This window comes from Salvelinus fontinalis, chromosome 17, assembly GCF_029448725.1.
Source record: "Salvelinus fontinalis isolate EN_2023a chromosome 17, ASM2944872v1, whole genome shotgun sequence".
Classification (NCBI taxonomy): domain Eukaryota; kingdom Metazoa; phylum Chordata; class Actinopteri; order Salmoniformes; family Salmonidae; genus Salvelinus; species Salvelinus fontinalis.
Genome location: NC_074681.1, coordinates 14,883,965 through 14,906,334, shown reverse-complemented (window position 1 = coordinate 14,906,334; position 22,370 = coordinate 14,883,965). Strand labels below are relative to the sequence as shown.

The 22,370-nt window shown below is 42.4% G+C and overlaps 1 protein-coding gene across 1 annotated transcript in view; it reads left to right on the top strand.

The window, feature by feature from the left end:
- LOC129813761 (phospholipase ABHD3-like) overlaps window positions 1–21,305 on the top strand; it is a 32,654-nt gene extending 11,349 nt beyond the window's left edge. The window contains exons 4-9 of the mRNA XM_055866260.1: window positions 252–297; window positions 8,163–8,275; window positions 8,836–9,009; window positions 9,403–9,451; window positions 10,457–10,622; window positions 19,510–21,305. Of these exons, the coding sequence (XP_055722235.1) occupies window positions 252–297; window positions 8,163–8,275; window positions 8,836–9,009; window positions 9,403–9,451; window positions 10,457–10,622; window positions 19,510–19,694 (733 nt within the window). The 3' untranslated portion in view covers window positions 19,695–21,305. The remainder of the gene's footprint in view (window positions 1–251; window positions 298–8,162; window positions 8,276–8,835; window positions 9,010–9,402; window positions 9,452–10,456; window positions 10,623–19,509) is intronic.
- The last annotated feature ends 1,065 nt before the right edge of the window (window positions 21,306–22,370 follow it).

Genomic DNA, 22,370 nt, shown 5'->3' with positions numbered 1-22,370 from the left:
CAGCCTCCACTGGTTTCTTTACATATTCCACCTTATTCCCTTTTCACTGCTGTGAAGTACATTTGTTTAAACATTGTTTGGTGGCAGTTCACCTGGTGCACCTGTAAGAGAATGCACCTATAAGAGAATGCACCTGGAAGTTAGAACATTATTATGACACAAAATGTAAATTGGTGAAACTAATGCAAGGAATGCAATTCAATGAATGGATTTTAAAAGGTTATTTAGTGCATGTTTTTGTTGTGTTTCAGGTGTGCGGTATTCAACAACAGAGGGGTGTCTGGTGAAACTCTCTTGGTAAGAATCTAATATTCATACAAAGTACAGTTTTAAAGGATTTTTGCGTGTATGCCTTATGTTTTCAATTCAGACATGCATTCAAAAACATAAAATGATTCAATGATTATATTACTCTGTACAATCAAAATGTATCTTCATGTCCAATCAAAATGCATCTGAATCTACACAGATATGCAAAAACTCACAACATGACACAGCGACATAGGCCCTACATCCTTTTGGCACTCTACTCCACATGCCTGTGCAGTTGTCTCTGGCAGAGTGCATGCTTTCCCTTGCATTGTGACTGGAGCTATTCTTCAGTGTGTCACCCAGCACCCCATAGCATGTCTGTGTCTGTCACACGTGGCATGTGTAACCCATAGTATATTGGGTAACCCACAAGGAGCCTAGTCCAGACAGTGTGCAGACAGACGATGTTATCACATAGCAGGGATTATTAAGTGGACAGATAGATAGTGTATTCTAGCACTGGTCCGTAGAGCAGAATGAGCTTTCCCTGTCCTGTCTTCACGAAGACCCACAAGGTTTATCTTTGAATCTATTTCCGTTCATATATAATCACTGAAGCTGGAGACTCTTACCTCCCTCACTAGCTTTAAGCACCAGCTGTCAGAGCAGCTCACAGATCACAGATCACTGCACCTGTACATAGCCCATCTGTAAATTGGCCATCCAACTACCTCATCCCCATACTGTTTATATTTATTTATCTTGCACCTTTGCACCCCAGTATCTCTACTTGCACATTTGTCTTCTGCACATCTATCACTCCAGTATTTAATTGGTATATTGTAATTACTTCGCCACCATGGCCTATTTATTGCCTTACCTCCCGTATCTTACCTCATTGGTACACACTGTATATAGACTTTTTCTACTGCATTATTGACTATATGTTTGTTTATTCCATGTGTAACTCTGTGTTGTATGTGTCGAACTGCTTTGCTTTATCTTGACCAGGTCGCAGTTGTAAATGAGAACTTGTTCTCAACTAGCCTACCTGGTTAAATAAAGGTGAAATAAATAAAAAATATATATTTAGCCAACAATTAGCTCTTTACTCTACTATCAATCTTCATTGAAGTGAGGACGGACTATAATGCTATTGAAGAGATGCTAACTTGTTAGAAAATGTGCATATGCAATGGACAAAAACTGGTTGAATCAACGTTGTTTCCACGTCATTTCAACCCAAAAAAATCTATGTGATGACGTTGAATCAACGTGGGAAAACTGATTGGTTTTGCAAAAAGTCAAGGGCATTTTATATATTTTTTTCACCCAACTTTTAACCTCAATCCCAATGACATGATTTCACGTTGAGTTCACGTTAGTTGACAACTCAACCAAAGGTAAATCAAAACTAGACGTTGAACTTGTCTGTGCCCAGTGGGTAATTATATTATGTACCAGTGTCACCCAAACAGCTCAGCCAATCCACAATTGGAATCTAGTATGTGGACACAATTCGTCCAATGTCCCTTTTGAGATCTGTGCTCTCAGAATGAATGAATGGGTTGTTTAGTGTCTTGTCCTTGTTGTATTCACATGTGCAGTCACATAGACACAAATGCACGCAAGCAAGAACACACACAAAAACACACACAAGTTATAATATTACAACGGCAACCCCAGGCCAGGTTTTCATCTGAAAGGGCTATTCTCAGTTGCCAAACTGGGCCTATACTGTAGTGCACGCATGGAATTAGAATACTAGTAATTTAGTAGGATCTCTGTGCATATGTGAAGAATGATTACAACTATTGCACTACATAATGTGGTTGAAAGAAATTACAATCCTTCCATTAGCTATGAGGAATTGTGCTGAAGTTTTATGTAAATGACTAAACTTCCATACGCCTTTGTGACTGTTTTCTCTGCAGCCAGTTGAGTGTGAATGGCGTCCATTGTTTAAATAGGGCACAGTGTTGGAATGAATGTCCTGCTGTGTGAGAAGTGCCCTCTGCTTGGCCACAACTAGGGCTACTGCCCTAACTCCACACTGACCCCCCACTCACACACCACAATAGTGTGGTAGCCCGCTCAGTTAAAGTCTAAGCATTACCCTTCGGAGCTAATGCAATTCTTCAGGTCTCCAACCACCTTTGTTAGTCTAAGCATTTAACATACAATAAATGCTTTAGTTGGTCCATTTAATTCACATCCTATTTCACAGTAATATGTAACATTACTACAATGGATAGTTATTGGACTTTGAACTTTATATTGTATCTGTATTGTAGGAGACAACTTTATTACTGTATCATTGAAGAGGAAATTGTTTCAATCTGTTTTTATTATTGTTGTAACATTACCAGCATGACATATTTCCATACAAAATTTACCTCAGTGTTTTACCAAAAAGGCTCAGACCTTTCTGTTTCTATCTGTGGGCCAGTATCCGTGTCTCATTGGGCCAAGGCTCCGGTGGACCTGCTCTTGGGGCCAAGGCAAGGCCCTGGGTACTTTTCAGCTGGAATTTACATAACCATGGCTAACTGTGAACTTTAACATCTTCTCACAAAGCAAGTCTTGAATGATGCAGATGTTGTTGATTAGTCTTTAGTGTCACCCTCCTGATGGAAACACAATAACACTAGAGCTTACAATAACAAACATTCATTGGTGCGGGGGTAAGTCTCATTGGAAAAGCACCAGTAGAGTTCCTACTCCACTCAAGTCCTTTACTGGAATGTAGGTTATGAAGACACAGCAACTGGATATGGTTGCTGTGGAAAAACATTCAGGCTGAACTTTGTGCAAGAATATTGATGAAGAAAGATACTGGTAGTCCCAGTTTGCAGCCAGAGAGAAATAAGATATGTCTGACTGAGAAATAGGCCATGTTAAATCGTGATGTCAGGGAGGTTATAAAACCTGCATCATCCTCAAGGTTATTTTAAATCAATGTAATATAATTACTGCTATTTCAGTGGGTTTTAGGTACAACATAGTACATATGGCCAGCTTTGTTAACTTTACATTGTTTTATCCTGCAATGGATGTTGTTCAATTGATAACGTACATTATTGTCTTCTTCAAATTACTCTTAAGGGGGAAGTAATCTAAAAGTATGTCACGGCAGTCAAAAGGAGAAGACCAAGGCGCAGCGTGGTATGCGTACATTCTTCTTAAATATAAGAATGAACACTGAACAAAAATAACGAAACAAACCGTGAAGCTATACAAATGAGTGCTGAACAGGCAACTACACATAGACAAGAACCCAGAAATATCCAAAGGAAAATGGCTACCTAAATATGGTCCCAATCAGAGACAACGATAAACAGCTGCCTCTAATTGGGAACCATATCAGGCCACCATAGACATATATATATATATATATCTAGACCTACAAAACCCCTAGGTATACAAAAGCCCTAGCCAAGATAAATCTAGCATACCCACTCTAGTCACACCCTGACCTAACCAAAATAATAAAGAAAATATAGATAACTAAGGTCAGGGCGTGACAGTACCCCCCAACCCCCCCCCCCCCCCCCCAAAGGTGTGGACTCCCGACCGCAAACCTGAACTTATAGGGGAGGGTCTGGGTGGGAATCTACCCTCGGTGGCGGCTCTGGTTCTGGACGCCGCCCCCCCTCTTTACACTGATCCCTCCGCCTTCGTAGATCCGGACCGTGGATCATCGCCGGAGGCCCTGGACTGGGGACCCTCGCCGGAGGCCCCGAGCTGGGGACCGTCGCTGGAGACCCCGGGCTGGGGATCGTCGCTGGAGGCTCCGGACTGGGGATCGTTGCTGGAGGCTCCGGACTGTGTTCATTCTTATAAATAAGAGAATGTACGCATACAAGGTCTCCTCCTTTTGACTGCCGTGACATTATTTTGTACATAATGTATCTGCCACCGTTATGACTGAAAAGAGCTTCTGGATATCAGGACAGAGGTTACTCACCTCAAATGAGAACTTGTTCTCAACTAGCCTACCTAGTTAAATAAAGGTGAAATAAAACAATAAAAAATTTAACTGGATAAAGATTTTTTTTCTCTAACGAGTCGGAATCTAAGGATTTATTTCAGACACCCGACAAGGCCCAAATCCCCGTCATTCACATGAAAAAGAGACGGAGATAACGGGGACGTAGGTCGGGGTGCCTTGTAAGTTTCTGACGGCGAGAGGGTAATCTGCCTCTACCATCAGTCCTATTAGCCAACGTACATTCATTGGATAACAAAATAGATGAGCTACAATCACGAATATCCTACCAATGGGACATTAAAAACGGTAATATCTTATGTTTCACTGAGTCATGGCTGAACAACAACATGGATAACATACACCTGGCAGGGTTTACGCTGCATAGGCAAGATAGAAAAGCTGCTTCTGGTAAGACAAGGGGTGATGGTCTGTGTATATTTGTAAACAACAGCTGGTGCACAAAATCTAATATTAATAAAGTCTCTAGGTTTAGCTCGCCTAAGGTAGAATATCTCATGATAAGCTGTAAACCACACTATTTACCAAGAGTTTTCATCTATATTTTTTCATAGCTGTCTATTTACCACCACAAACCAATGCTGGCACTAAGACCACAGTCAATGAGCTGTATAAGGCCATAAACAAACAGGAAAACGCTCATCCAGAGGTGGTGCTCCTAGTGGCTGGGGACTTAAAACTTAAATCTGTTTTACTTCATTTCTACCAGCATGTTAAATGTGCAACCAGAGGGAAAAAGACTCTAGACTACCTTTACTCCACACAAGAGATGCTTACAAAGCTCCTCCTCGCCCTCCATTTGGAAAATATGACCATAATTATATACTCCTGATTCCTGCTTACAAGCAAAAACTAAAGCAGGATGTACCAGTGCCTCGGTCGATAAAGAAGTAGTCAGATGATGCAGATGCTATGCTACAGGACTGTTTTGCTAGCACAGATTGGAATATGTTCTGGGATTCTTCCGATGGCATTGAGGAATACACCACATCAGTCACTGGCTTCATCAATAACTGCATCGATGACGTCGTCCCCACAGTGACTATACATACATACCCCAACCAGAAGCCATGGATTACAGGCAACATCCGCACTGAGCTAAAGGGTAAAACTGCCTCTTTCAAGGAGTGGGACTCTAAGACGGATGCTTATAAGAAATCTTGCCATGCCCTGCGACAAACCATCAAACAGGCAAAGCGTCAATACAGGACTTAGATTGAATCGTGCTGCACCGGCTCGAAAGCTCGTTGGATGTGGCAGGGCTTCAAAACTATTACGGACTACAAAGGGATGCACAGCCGCAAGCTGCCCAGTGACACGAGCCTACCAGACGAGCTAAATTACTTCTATGGTCGCTTCGAGGCAAGCAACAATGAAGCTTGCATGAGAGCATTAGCTGTTCTGGATGACTGTGTCATCGAGCTCTCCGTAGCCAATGTGAGTAAGACCTTTATTAAACAGGTCAACATTCACACAAGGCCGCAGGGCCAAACGGATTACCAGGACATGTACTCCGAGCAAACACTGACCAACTGGCAAGTGTCTTCACTGACATTTTCAACCTGTTCCTGACTGAGTCTGTAATACCAACATATTTCAAGCAGACCACCATAGGCCCTGTGCCCAATAACACTAAGGTAACTTGCCTAAATGACTACCGACCCATCGCACTCACGTCTGTAGCCATGAAGTGCTTTCAAAGGCTGGTCATGGCTCACATCAACACCATTATCCCAGAAACCCTAGACCCACTCCAATTCCCAAAAAAATCCACAGATGATGCAATCTCTATTCAACTCCACACTGCCCTTTCTAACCTGGACAAAAGGAACACCTACGTGTGAATACTATTCATTGACTACATCTCAGCGTTCAACACCATAGTGCCATCAAAGCTCATCACTACGCTAAGGACCCTGGGACTAAACACCTCTCCCCTCAACTGGATCCTGAAATCCTGACGGGCCGCCCCCAGGTGGTAAGGGTAGGTAACAACACATCTGCCACGCTGATCCTCAACATGGGGACACCTCAGGGGTGCGTAATCAGTCCCCTCCTGTACTCCCTGTTCACTCATGACTGGCCAGGCACGACTCCAAGACCATATTCAAGTTTGCTGATAACACAACAGTGGTAGGCCTGATCACCGACAACGATGAGACAGCCTATAGGGAGGAGGTCAGAGACCTGGACGTGTGGTGCCTGGATAACAACCTCTCGCGCAACGTGATCAAGACAAAGGAGATGATTGTGGACTACAGGAAAGGAGGACCGAGCACGCCCCCATTCTCATCAACGGGGCTGTAGTGGAGCAGGTTGAGAGCTTCAAGTTCCTTGGTGTACACATCACCAACAAACTATCATGGTCCAAACACACCATGACAGTCGTGAAGAGGTTACGATTAAGCTTATTCCCCCTCAGGAGACTGAAAAGATTTGTCATGGGTCCATTGATCCACGAAAGGTTCTACAGCTGCACCATCGAGAGCATCCTGACTGGTTGCCTCACTACCTGGTATGGCAACTGCTCGGCCTCCGACCGCAAGGAACTACAGAGGGTAGTGCGTACGGCCCAGTACATCACTGGGGCCAAGCTTCCTCCCGTCCAGGACCTCTATACCAGGCAGTGTCAGAGGAAGGCCATAAAAATGTTCAACGACTCCAGCCACCCCAGTCATAGACTGCTCTCTCTGCTACCTCACGACAAGCGGTACCGGAGCGCAAAGTCTAGGTCCAAAAGGCTTCTTAACAGCTTCCTCCCACAATAATACTCCTGAACAGCTAATCAAATGGCTACCCAGATTATTTGCATTGTCCCCCCCCCCCTCCTCTTATACTCTGCTGCTACTCTCTGTTTATTATCTATGCATAGTCACTTTAACTCAACCAACATGTACATATTACCTCAATTACCTCGACTAACCTGTACCCCCGCACATTGACTCTGTACCGGTTCCCCCTGTATATAGCCTCGCTACTGTTATCTATTTTTTTAACACTTTTTTTTGTTGGAAAACTGCATTGTTTGGTTAAGGGCTTGTAAGTAAACATTTCACTGTAAGGTATTCGGTGCGTGTGACAAATGAAATATGATTTGATTACCTTTTAGAAAGTAACCGACCCAACCCTGCCTATCCCGAGAAATCAAGATCTTCTTTTTATCACCTATCTGTTCTAGGATTAGATTGAACAAGTGTCTGAATTAAGTTTGTGTTTTACTCATTTTCTTTTCTCTAACCTTACTGGTCCATTATTGTTCTCCATGTCTGTGATGTTATTTCACTGTCAGTGGATTGTTTACTCAATGTGATAGAACAATGCTTGCATTAATCGATTGTGCTTGTGATGGACAGATACTACAGGCCATTGGCTGAAAAAGGCTGTCCAGCAGCAGGCTTAAATGTTATTACAGTATACCTCCTCCTGTGTTTGCTACTACTTTAACTCCAAATAGCCCCTGTCCCTGAGTCAGCCATTTGTAATACCAGAGCTTATTTTTCTACCATCATACCAGCATGATAAATATACTGTATAGCATCATGGAGAGTGTTTGGCCTTCAAGTCACAAGCAGTGTTTGTGCACATGTGTGAGGGAGGGTGTGAAGACTTGTGTGTAATTCATTTACAGTATGATTTCTCTGCACATCTGAATATAAATTGCCGGAACAGTGTGTGCACATGCAGAGGTCGCAGTGATATTTGCATGTGTGTGTGTGTGTATGTGTGTGTGTGTGTTTTACTTTGCAGTACTTTCCTCCTTACAGTTGAAAGTCAATCTATCAACAGAAAAACTGTGCTGTAACACTAAAAGGGACATGCACGCACGCACGCACGCACGCACGCACGCACGCACGCACACACACACACAGAGTCAACTCTTCTTATCTTTGTGTGCTACCAGACTCCCAGAACATACTGTGCTGCCAACACAGAGGACCTGGAGGCGGTCATCGAACACATCCAGAGGACAAATGAGGACGCCCCTCTCATGGCTGCTGGGGTCTCCATGGGCGGGTTAGTAGGTGCCTCTTCATGTTTTCTCACTTCAATAGAAGTGACACTATGTCCCAAATCCTGAGAGCTGCAAGCATTACTCAGACTATATGAATCATGTGTTGATGTAGGCTACCGTATTGATGTCAACGGGACATACATGTATGTATGGAGCAATACTATACAACACTATATCTTCACTGAACTGTGGGAGTTAGTCTAAAGATACTGCCTTTTATGTAGAGCATGTAAAGTACTTGGTTGTCCCATCTATAGGTTAATATTGATATCTCAAAAACTGAGGTAAATGCTCACCAGCAGAAATGTTGTCATGGGTTGGTTATGTATTGTATTTTATTTTGCAGCCTCCTCCTTTCCCCTGTCAGAAACACCACTTTTCATTTGATTAAGGGGCTCAGTCTCTCAGTAGTACTTACACCATGTCAAAAGAGGTATTATGGCTATAATCCCCTACCTAAGTGAGGGTTTCCCCTCTCCCTTCTCCCCCACCCTCTCTCCCCTCCACCGTCCTCCCCCCTCTCCCCTCTCCCCCTACCCTCTCCCTGTCTTTCTAATCCCAGGATGATGCTGGCGAACTACCTGGGGAGGAAGGGCAGAGAGACATGTCTGAAAGGCGTGGTTGTGTTCTCGGCAGGCTGGGATGTGTTTGAGTGCACAGCGTCACTGGAGAAGCCTCTGGACCGCTTTCTCTTCAACTCCTACCTCACCAGCTGCCTGCAGGCAGGCGTGGACAGGTGGGTGTTCACCGTAGCAGGCTGGACGGGCTACTGGGGGATTTGTCTAGATTAGCTCTTAGCTCTTAGTTGCACTGAGCTACATTGTTTAGCTTTTAGATGTTAGCTTTTAGCGACCCCTGAGGTTGGGCTCTAAAAGCTAACAGATAAAAGCTCTTTCTCTTTCTCTCTCTCTCTTGGGATATTTTCCTATCTCAATCAATCAAATGTATTTTATAAATCCTTTTTTTACAGCAGCAGTTGTCACAGTGCTAAGCACTCGGTACTCTACTGTCAGGCCCAAATCATTTAATGGACATTGCCAATGGATATTGAAGCAAACCCACATGCTTCCCTATGTTCCCCATTGAAGCAAACCTACTTCCTTCTTCCTTGTGTTTTTCTCTCCTCTAGACACAAATCTGTGCTTGAGAAGAGTTACGACATTGATCATGTGATGAAGGTAAAATGCACAACCTTTTTTTATGACCTCCTCTAATACAATCAAAGTAAAAGCAACCCATCTGGGTTGTTCCACCAATTTGGTGCCTTTGAGAAGTGTAACTTGGTCAAATAAAAGTTTGATTTCACAAAATGTTTACACTCTGTCATAAAGAGCACATGTTCAGCTTCATAAAAAACACATTTCCCATCTCAAGAGGTAAAATTTAAAAAATGACTATAGTAAGTGCCTAATAATAGCCAAATAAAGTAATAGGGTTGACCATAAGAGGGTTGACAATTTAATCTTAAATCAGACATAAATCCCCTCGTGACAAGGGGAATGGAAGCTTGTTGTGTGCAGCAAGGAGTGGCAATTGAATATAAGCTTCACAAAAAAAATGAATTTCCATAACATTTCTAGCCTGTATATCTATGTATTTTTATTTTTTTTCCCTTACTAACATTTCTGATAGCTACTTTATTGAGGAAAAATAGAACACTTGAGTGGTTTAAGGGGAAACATTTACATGTCTTGGAATGGCCTAATCAAAGCACAGACCTCAATCCAATTGAGAATCTGTGGTATGACTTAAAGGCTGCTGTACACCAGTGGAACCCATCCCACTTGAAGGAGCTGGAGCAGTTTTGCCTTGAAGAATGGGCAAAAATCCCAGTGGCTAGATGTGCCAAGCTTATAGAGACATACCCCAAGAGGCTTGCAGCTGTAATTGCTGCAAAAGGTGGCTCTACAAAGTATTGACTTTGGGGGGGTGAATAGTTATGCACGCTCAAGTTTTCTGTTTTGTTGTCTTATTTCTTGTTTGTTTCACAATAAAACACATTTTGCATCTTCAAGTGGTCGGCATGTTGTGTAAATCAAATGATACAACCCCCCCAAAATCTATTTTAATTCCAGGTTGTAAGGCAACAAAATAGTAAAAATGCCAAGGGGGTTGTTTCGCAAGCCACTGTATTGTTGCCGGATGTCACCTTTTAATTTGACTTTATCCCAACCCCCCTGCAGGCCAAGACCCTCCGTGAGTTTGATGAGAGGTTCACGTCTATAATGTTTGGCTACCCCACCAATGATGACTACTACCATGATGCCAGTCCCATCCACAGGCTCAAGTCTGTGCAGGTGCCCATGTTGTGTCTAAACGCTGCAGACGACGTCTTCTCTCCCAGTCATGGTGGGTCCACAATCACACCCCACCACTGGCCCTCCATTTTGGTTACAAAGCCCACCACTGGCCCTCCATGTTGGTTACATAGCCCAACACCGGCCCTCAATGTTGGTTACATAGCCCACCACCGGCTCTCAATGTTGGTTACATAGCCCACCACCGGCCCTCAATGTTGGTTACATAGCCCACCACCGGCCCTTCATGTTGATTACATAGCCCACCACCGGCCCTCAATGTTGGCTACATAGCCCACCACCGGCCCTTCATGTTGGTTACATAGCCCACCACCGGCCCTTCATGTTGATTACATAGCCCACCACCGGCCCTCAATGTTGGTTACATAGCCCACCACCGGCCCTCAATGTTGGTTACATAGCCCACCACCGGCCCTTCATGTTGGTTACATAGCCCACCACCGGCCCTCAATGTTGGTTACATAGCCCACCACCGGCCCTCAATGTTGGTTACATAGCCCACCACCGGCCCTCAATGTTGGTTACATAGCCCAACACCGGCCCTCAATGTTGGTTACATAGCCCACCACCGGCCCTCAATGTTGGTTACATAGCCCACCACCGGCCCTTCATGTTGATTACATAGCTGATAAGCAAGGCCTATACCGAAAGACAATGCAGCCAAAGACACAATGTAGAAGACATCTTTTCTGGAGAAAAATCTATCCATAACTGTTATAGTGGTCTACCGTCCTCCCTCAGCTAACTTTTGTGCACTCAAGGAGTTAACTAGTTTGTTGTATTATTTTACTAAATCAGAAGTTATTATCATGGATGCCCTAAATTATGATTGGGAAATGCAATCTAAAATGAAATCTAAAAGACATGTGTAATGATCTAAACCTAACCCAGATGGTAACCAAGCCTACACGGCCCAACCTGTGTAAGGATCACTGTGTAAAGATCCTTCAAGTCAACTCTGATTGATGTCATTCTAACGAAGACACCAGAGAAATATGTTTCTACTGGTGTCTTCGTCCAAGATATTAGTGACCATTGCCCAGGTGTTTGTGTTAGAGATGTGAGAATGCAAAAATCTCAGCCTCGTGTCATCACAAAGAGGAACTTTAACAACTTCAGTGAACAGGCTTTTTTACATGATCTTTATTTTAGTGATCTTGATTGTGTTTCATCTATACCTGAACCCGGTTTAGCTTTCAGCCTTTTTTCAGATGTGTTCAATACTATTGTGGATAATAATAAAACCAAGGGTTAAAGGTAGGTCGAATGCCTGGTACACTCTGGAATCAGAATCAGAAGAAGTATCAGAAGTAATTCATAAAATATATAATGCTTGGGTCAAGGCCAGGAACACAGGCTTAGGCTCGGACTGGCAAGCTTTTAAGCAGCTGAGGAATCATTGTGTAAGACAAATCAGAAAGGCTAAATCTGATCATTATGTAACCGCTCGTTCGGATTGTAATGGGAACCCGGCTAAATTCTGGAAAACTGTCAAATCCCTGAAGGGTTGTACTTCCTCTTCTCTGTCACAACAAATTAATTCAAATACTGACCTCATTATGGTAAAAATGCCATCATTGATGCATTTAATCACCATTTTATTTCAGCAGGCTATCTCTTTGAAATAACTTCTAAGCCTATTCACAATGATACTGGGCTGGATGCTGATAGGGGAAACTTGCTGTATGATGAGAGAAATGATAGTTAAAGCTTTTCTTTTAGGCTAATTACAGAAAAATAAGTCCCGGATGCTTTGTAGCAATAGACAACGAGAAATCCACAGGGGCCGGCCAATTGGATCCAATTGTACAACTTTGCTCTTTTTTATCTGAGAAATGTATTTTGAATGTAAACCAATCAGGGTTTAGGCATGGGCAAAGCACTATTACAGCAATCCCTTTAGTTGTTAATGATCTTGTCAAAGGTTTAGACACTAAAGTGAAATGTGCTGCTTTGTTTGTGGACCTGTCAAAAGCTTTTGATACTGTTGATCATGCTATTTTATTGAAGGAGTTGTCCTCGATAGGCCGGAGCTCTGACGCCTTTTCACGGTTTCATGATTATCTTAGTGACAGAACTCAGGCCATCGTGATTGATGGGGTTAATTCGGAATTTCTTGAAGTGCATAAAAGCGGTCGATTTTGGGACCTGTCTCTTCACTATTTATATAAACACAATTGGTCAATCTGTTGACGCTACTTCTGGCGCCGACCGAGATGGCCGCCTCGCTTCGCGTTCCTAGGAAACTATGCAGTATTTTGTTTTTTTTATGTGTTATTCCTTACATTGGTACCCCAGGTAATCTTAGGTTTCATTACATACAGTCGGGAGGAACTACTGAATATAAGAGCAACGTCAACTCACCATCGTTACAACCAGGAATATGACTCTCCCGAAGCGGATCCTGTATTTTGCCTTCCACCCAATACAATGGTTCTGATCCCAGCCGGTGACCCTAATTAACGACGCCGTAAAAGGGGCAAACAAAGCGATCTCCTGGTCAGGCTTCAGAGACGGGCACATCGCGCTCCACTCCCTAGCATACTACTCGCCAATGTCCAGTCTCTTGACAATAAGGTTGATGAAATCCGAGCAAGGGTAACATTCCAGAGAGACATCAGGGATTGTAACGTTCTTTGCTTCACGGAAACATGGCTCAATCGAGAGACGCTAACGGAGTCGGTGCAGCCAGCTGGTTTCTTCACGCATCGCGCCGACAGAAACAAACATCTTTCTGGTAAGAAGAGGGGCGGGGGTGTATGCCTTATGATCAACGAGACGTGGTGTGAACATAACAACATACAGGAACTCAAGTCATTCTGTTCACCAGATTTAGAATTCCTCACAATCAAATGTCGACCGCATTATCTACCAAGGGAATTCTCTTCAATTATAATCACAGCCGTATATATTCCCCCCCAAGCAGACACATCGATGGCCCTGAACAAACTTTATCTGACTCTTTGTAAACTGGAAACCACACACCCTGAGGCTGCATTCATCGTAGCTGGGGATTTTAACGGCTAATCTGAAAACAAAACTCCCTAAATTCTATCAGCATATCGATTGTTCTACCAGGGCTGGTAAAACCTTGGATCATTGTTATACTAACTTCCGCGACGCATATAAGGCCCTCCCCCGCCCTCCTTTCGGAAAACCTGACCACAAATCCATTTTGTTGCTTCCAGCCTACAAACAGAAACTAAAACAGCAAGCTCCCGCGCTCAGGTCTGTTCAACGCTGGTCCGACCAATCTGATTCCACGCTTCAAGACTGCTTCGATCACGTGGATTGGGATATGTTCCGCATTGCGTCCAACAACAACATTGACGAATACGCTGATTCGGTGAGCGAGTTCATTAGAAAGGGCATTGACGATGTCGTGCCCACAGCAACGATTAAAACATTCCCAAACCAGAAACCGTGGATTGATGGCAGCATTCGCGTGAAACTGAAAGCGCGAACCACTGCTTTTAACCAGGGCAAGGTGACCGGAAACATGACCGAATACAAACAGTGTAGCTATTCCCTCCGCAAGGCAATCAAACAAGCTAAGTCCCAGTATAGAGACAAAGTAGAGTCGCAATTCAACGGCTCAGACAAAAGAGGTATGTGGCAGGGTCTACAGTCATCACGGATTACAAAAAGAAAACCAGCCCCGTCGCGGACCAGGATGTCTTGCTCCCAGACAGACTAAATCACTTTTTTGCTCGCTTTGAAGACAATACAGTGCCACTGACACGGCCCGCTACCAAAACCTGCGGGCTCTCCTTCACTGCAGCCGAGGTGAGTAAAACATTTAAACGTGTTAACCCTCACAAGGCGGCAGGCCCAGACGGCATTCCCAGCCGCGTCCTCAGAGCATGCGCAGACCAGCTGGCTGGTGTGTTTAAGGACATATTCAATCAATCCTTATCCCAGTCTGCTGGTCCCACATGCTTCAAGAGGGCCACCATTGTTCCTGTTCCCAAGAAAGCTAAGGTAACTGAGCTAAACGACTACCGCCCCGTAGCACTCACTTCCGTCATCATGAAGTGCTATGAGAGACTAGTCAAGGACCATATCACCTCTACCCTACCTGACACCCTAGACCCACTCCAATTTGCTTACCGACCCAATAGGTCCACAGACGACGCAATCACAACCACACTGCACACTGCTCTAACCCATCTGGACAAGAGGAATACCAATGTGAGAATACTGTTCATCGACTACAGCTCAGCATTTAACACCATAGTAGCCTCCAAACTCGTCATCAAGCTCGAGACCCTGGGTCTCAACCCCACCCTGTGCAACTGGGTCCTGGACTTCCTGACGGGCTGCCCCCAGGTGGTGAGGGTAGGAAACAACATCTCCACCCCGCTGATCCTCAACACTGGGGCCCCACAAGGGTGCGTTCTGAGCCCTCTCCTGTACTCCCTGTTCACCCACGACTGCATGGCCATGCACGCCTCCAACTCAATCATCAAGTTTGCGGACGACACTACAGTGGTAGGCTTGATTACCAACAACGACGAGACGGCCTACAGGTAGGAGGTGAGGGCCCTCGGAGTGTGGTGTCCGGAAAATAACCTCACACTCAACGTCAACAAAACAAAGGAGATGATTGTTGACTTCAGGAAACAGCAGAGGGAGCACCTCCCTATCCACATCGACGGGACAGTAGTGGAGAAGGTGGAAAGTTTTAAGTTCCTCTGTGTACACATCACGGACAAACTGAATTGGTCCACCCACACAGACAGCGTTGTGAAGAAGGCGCAGCAGCGCCTCTTCAACCTCAGGAGGCTGAAGAAATTTGGCTTGTCACCAAAAGCACTCACAAACTTCTACAGATGCACAATCGAGAGCATCCTGTTGGGCTGTATCACCGCCTGGTACGGCAATTGCTCCGCCCACAACCGTAAGGCTCTCCAGAAGGTAGTGAGGTCTGCACAACGCATCTACGCATCAACGCATCTACGCAAACTACCTGCCCTCCATGACACCTACACCACCCGATGTCACAGGAAGGCCGTAAAGATCATCAAGGACAACAACCACCCGAGCCACTGCCTGTTCACCCCGCTATCATCCAGAAGGCGAGGTCAGTACAGGTGCATCAAAGCAGGGACCGAGAGACTGAAAAACAGCTTCTATCTCAAGGCCATCAGACTGTTAAACAGCCACCACTAACATTTAGTGGCCGCTGCCAACATACTGACTCAACTCCAGCCACTTTAATAATGGGAATTGATGGAAATTATGTAAAAATGTATCACTAGCCACTTTAAACAATGCCACTTAATATAATGTTTACATACCCTACATTACTCATCTCATATGTATATGTATATACTGTACTGTATATCATCCACTGCATCTTGCCATCTTTATGTAATACATGTATCACTAGCCACTTTAAACTATGCCACTTTATGTTTACATACCCTACATTACTCATCTCATATGTATATACTGTACACTATACCATCTACTGCATCTTACCTATGCCGTTCTGTACCATCACTCATTCATATATCTTTATGTACATATTCTTTATCCCTTTACACTTGTGTGTATAAGGTAGTAGTTGTGGAATTGTTAGGTTAGATTACTTGTTGGTTATTACTACATTGTCGGAACTAGAAGCACAAGCATTTCGCTACACTCGCATTAACATCTGCTAACAATGTGTATGTGACAAATACAATTTGATTTGATTTGTTAAAAAACCTAATCTATATGCGGATGATACTATTATGTATGCTATTGTCCCAACTGTTCATCTGGCTATGTCAAAACTACAGTCAGATTGTATAGCTACATAATTTTCCTGCCTCATAATGCCATCTATTTTGTGAAGTGCACCAGTCCCTCCTGCAGAAAAGCACCCCCACAACATGATGCTGCCAACCCCATGCTTCACGGTTGGGTTGGTGTTCTTCGGCTTGCAAGCCTCCCCCTTTTTTCTCCAAACATAACGATGGTCATTATGGCCAAACAGTTCTATTTCTCTTTCATCAGACCAGAGGACATTTCACCAAAAAGTATGATCTTTGTCCCCATGTGCAGTTGCAAACCATAGTCTGGCTTTTTAATGGCGGTTTTGGAGCAGTGGCTTCTTCCTTGCTTAGCGGACTTTCAGGTTATGTCGATATAGGACTCGTTTTACTGTGGATATAGAAACTTTTGTACCTGTTTCCTCCAGGATCTTCACAAGGTCCTTTGATACTGTTCTGGGATTGATTTGCACTTTTCGCACCAAAGTACGTTCATCTCTAGGAGACAGAACACATCTCCTTCCTGAGCGGTGTGACGGCCATGGTGTTTATACTTGCGTACTATTGTTTGTACAGATGAACGTGGTACCTTCAGGCGTTTGGAAATTGCTCCCAAGGATGAACCAGACTTTTGGAGGTCTACAATTATTTTTCTGAGATCTTGGCTGATTTCTTTTGATTTTCCCATGATGTCAAGCAAATAAGCAATGTAGGTGCTTGAAATACATCCACAGGTACACCTCCAATTGACTCAAATTTGGTCAATTAGCCTATCAGAAGCTTCTAAATCATGACATAATTTTCTGTAATTTTCCAAGCTGTTTAAAGGCACAGTCAACTTACTGTATGTAAACTTCTGACCCACTGGAATTGTGATACAGTGACTTATAAGTGAAATAATCTGTCTGTAAACAATTGTTGGAAAAATTACTTGCGTCATAAACAAAGTAGATGTCCTAACCGACTTGCCAAAACTATAGTTTGTTAACAAGACATTTTTGGAGTGGTTGAAAAATTAGTTTTAATGGCTCCAACCTAAGTGTATGTAAACTTCCGACTTCAACTGTATGTAGAAATCCTTTGCTGATTTAAAACTTGTGCTTAATATTGGCAAAACGAAATACATGTTGCTCTTAAACTCTAGTAGTAATGTTTTAGATGTTTACTCATTATATGGTTTTCCAATTGAACGTGTTCCCGCATATAAATACTTAAGCATTTGGATTGATATGGATTTGACGTTTAAAAGAACATAGATTAGCTGGTTAACAAGCTAAGATTTAAAGTTAGCTTTTTCTACACTAACAGATCGTGCCTTTGTCTGAGCAGTAGGAAGCAAATTATTTGGTCAAACATTTGATCTGTTCTTGATTATGGTGATATTTATCAAAGGGCAGCTGCAACTACTCTTAAACCTTTGGATGCCATCTACCATAGTGCCCTTGATTTTGTTACAGGTAACAGTTTGATACAGTTTTGATACTCATCACTGCATCCTGTAACAAAAGGTTGACTGAACTTCATTAAAGTCAAATACATTTTTATTTGTCAGATGTGCCGAATAAAACAGGTTTAGACTTTACCGTGATATGCTTATTACATGCCCTTAACCAACAATGCAGTTTTAAGAAAATGTGAGTTAAGAAATGTTTTACAAAATAAACTAAAGTTTTAAAAAGTAACACAATAAAATAACATTAACAAGGCTAAATACAGGCGTTACAGGGTACAGGTTAGTCAAGGTATTTGAGGTAATATGTACATGTAGGTAGGTATCTCTACATTACTCCCTTTATTTTACAAGGCCCTACTTCATAAACTTACATCTTATCTAACTTTGCTGTTGAAGTATAGACACCTGAGTTGCCTGACCTGTTCACAGGATTGGTTAACTCTTGAGGTTCCTAGGGTCTCCACCGAGCTAGGTAAATCTACTTTTAGTTTTAAAGCACCGTATTGCTGGAATAAAATAAAAAATACATTTAATATTAATGTCCTGGTGCCGTTCGGGCAATTTAGAGTATTGATTGGGGACTTATTTGTGGAGGAATGTAACTGTTTTTCTCGGTGATTTGTGATGTTTTACTTGTGCTTCCCATGACGGTGTTTTTGTATTTTAATGTGTATATACACTACCGTTCAAAAGTTTGGGGTCACTTAGAAATGTTCTTGTTTTTGAAAGAAAAGCAAATTTTTTGTCCATTAAAATAACATAACATTTATCAGAAATACAGTGTAGACATTGTTAATGTTGTAAATGACTATTGTAGCTGGAAACGGCAGATTTTTTATGGAATATCTACATAGGCGTACAGAGGCCCATTATCAACAACCCTTACTCCTGTATTCCAATGCCACGTGTGTTAGCTAATCCAAGTTTATCATTTTAAAAGGCTAATTGATCATTAGAAAATCATTTAGTAATTATGTTAGCACAGCTGAAAACTGTTGTTCTGATTAAAGAAGCAATAAAACTGGCCTTATTTAGACTATTTGAGTATCTGGAGCATCAGCATTTGTGTGTTCGATTACAGTCTGAAACTCGTCAGTCTATTCTTGTTCTGAGAAGTGAAGGCTATTCCATGCGAGAAATTGCCAAGAAACTGAAGATCTCGTACAATGCTGTGTACTACTCCCTTCATAGAACAGCACAAACTGTCTCTAACCAGAATAGAAAGAGGAGTGGGAGGCCCCGGTGCATAACTGAGCAAGAGGACAAGGACATTAGAGACGCTTTACAAGTCCTCAACTGGCAGCTTCATTAAATAATACCCGCAAAACACCAGTCTCAATGTCAACAGTAAAGATGCGACTCCGGGATGCTGGCTTTCTAGGCAGCATTTTATGTTATTTGAATGGGCAATTTTTTTTATTTTCTTTCAAAAACAAGGACATCTCAAACTTTTAAAAGGTAGTGTATATGTATATTTTGTGTATAATGTGTATATTTTGTCTATAATGTGTATATTTGTGTTTTGTGCAGGGCACATTCTTGTAATGCCTTAATCAGTGTGTAAGACATAAGATTTATACTACATTGAATATGTACGTGCATACAGTATTTCTGTGGGGTTTTGGAAGTCAAATCTCCCATCTAGTGCTCGGTGTATGTCCACTGCTTGACTGATAGATTATTAACAATGTGTTTCTTCTCGTCAGCCATTCCAGTGGAGGCGGTGAAGCAGAACCCTAACCTAGCCCTCCTCATCACCTGCCACGGTGGCCATATTGGTTTCCTGGAGGGCCTGTGGCCCCGACAGAGCACCTACATGGACCGCGTGTTTAAGCAGTTTGCCAAGGCCGTCATAGAACAGGGTGGCGACCTCAATGACCTTTCCAGCTAGTACGACATTCCTTTTCTCCCTCTCTCTCTTTCTTTCATTTCTTTCCTCCTCCCCTCCAGTCCTTCTCCCTCCCTCTCTCACTACAAGCAAAAAAGCATTGTTTATTTTGAAGGGCACATCCTGTCGCAACACAGCATTCGTCCGTCAACTCATGTATTCCTTCATACATTCATTAATTCAATGTATGTAGCCATGAATTCATATCATGCTTATTTTAAAAAGATGAGTATGTTCACATTAGTATGTTCAAATATGAATAATTTCAGCTGTCTTTCTCCATCCGTCAGTGTTCTCAACAAAACTCTGTATCAATAGGATTTTAGTCCTCAGGGATTTTATTTATTTTTTACATAGTGTCTGTCTGTCTGTCTGTCTGTCTGTCTGTCTGTCTGTCTGTCTGTCTGTCTGTCTGTCTGTCTGTCTGTCTGTCTGTCAAAGGTTTGTTATGAATGTGAATAGTTTATGTTAAAGAATGTTTAGTCCATTTAACAACAAAAAAAATACCTAACCTAATCTCCCGTGACAGACAGCTAGCTGCTATAGTAGCGTGAGATTTAGTTCTGGGTTCCGAGATGATACCTTTAATTTACCTCAACAGATCACAGTATTTATGTTCTCTTGAATTGTTCTGCATGCACTTTCATTCACACGTACTACCTGTACGCACACCAAATAGCTCTAACAATGTAATGTTATGGAGATAACTCATTATTAGTTATAAGGAATGTGAATTTGCACTATTTTAGTTTGAACAACCCATGCCTGTAATTCCTTCCTGCAAATGCCCGATTTCAATAGTTTTCATATGTAAATAAGTATACCCAAAAGGCCTAATAAATTAATATGCAAATACCACATGGATGTTATTATTTGTCCTGATGTTGAGGACACAGCTAAGTCTTAGTTACTTTGTGGGCCAGTATTACAGTATTTTACCGTACTTGTAGGGTATTTGCTGAGCATATCAACCTGATGCATATATCATCAAATCAGCTGGGTTGCCAGTTTGGTTCAAAAGTTACACCCGATCTGGCAACTCGGCTATTATGAATGCAGCTGGGTTGCCTGTTTAGTTCTGCTTCAGCAAACAATGATAAAGCAGTTGTTTACATCAAAGGAGTTAGCAAAAGTAGCACCAGATATGGCAACCGGACTGTCACCAATGCACTGCTTCAGACATTGCCTGTGTACAAAATGGCACCCTATTCAATATATAGTGCACTACCTTTGGCCAGAACCTCATGGACCCTGGGCAAAAGTAATGTAGGGAATGGGGTCTCATTTCATATGCACCTATGACTTTATTCCTGTGGAATTTGTATGTTTCTCTATTTTGCCCCATGGCCATTAAGTAGCATGTGTCTCATCGTTATGACGTCATCACGTCCTGAAACTTACGACTAATACCAACACTACATCGTAATCAGTAGCACAAAGGACATGTTTTGTTTGTCATTATATATACAGTATATATATATATATATATATAATATTATGTTTAATTTTATATACAAAACAATCAATTCTATTTACATTCGCAGCAAAAAGATATGCACGTATTAATATGAAGTGTATTATGCTGCATTTAATAAATTATTAAATGAAACATTGTGCATTTGTCTGCTGTCTCTCCTTTTACAAGTGCTCTGCTTGTAAATGCATTTTCTCAATTGATTTTATTGACTTTTAAGGGTTTTATAAAATACCCCACTGTTGGCATCAGCTTCAGTATCATCTAACAATTGTGTAATAACAAGTTATGTGGTGTCATCCATCCCTCTTTCCATGACTAGAATGACACAAGGATGCTTTATGCTTCTATTAATCATTCCTCCTTAGTGAAAACATATTCCAATGTAAATGTATTTTATTTCCCTCTTTACATTAAGTTAACATCTTTGCAGTATGCAGGGAAATAATCTGGATCTGAGTCACATGGTAATGGGTCTCTGTAAATTCTGGTCCATGGTCAGAGGACCTCACACAACCTCTAATGGGCTGACCACACCGCTCGCGTCACGTGCGCAAAATACATTTAGAAATCGATGTTATTCAATTATTGCACCCACACTGCTCGCACGCGTCAATGAGCGTCTGCGTTACCAAGGGCTAAAATAGAAGTCCTTTCTATTTCTGATGCAGATCGCGCTGCAAGTCCTGCCTCTCCCATCTCCTCATTGGTTTATAGAAGCAGGTAGAAGCAGGTACCCACGTCCCATTGGTTATACCCACGTGGGTGATTGAACGACGAACTGTGTTGCCGATCGGTGTAGTAATATTATGAAAGTTTAGATGCCAATCGCCATATAAGTTCAAAGATGAAAAAGCCTGGAAGGAGGAGAGATGACTAGAAACGATTCGATTTACCGTTTTATGTGTGGATTAATTGTCGGAGTAGAGGACCTTGTGCATTTCAGGTAAAATAACAACTCAATGTTTATATCCCAGGACAAATTAGCTAGCAACAGCAAGCTAGCTAAATAGGACGAATTAGCTAGCAAGTGCAAGCTAACTAGTTAAATTGCCATAAATGTTTAATGCTTTTCCACCTGTTCCCAAATTAATGTAATTGGTTCAGAGTTTGTTTTGATATTTTAACCTGCGTGTCGTGATCGTGTTTGGTGTAGGGGGACAAAATAAATGTATGCCCGATGGCGCACGATGGTGCACGCGCGC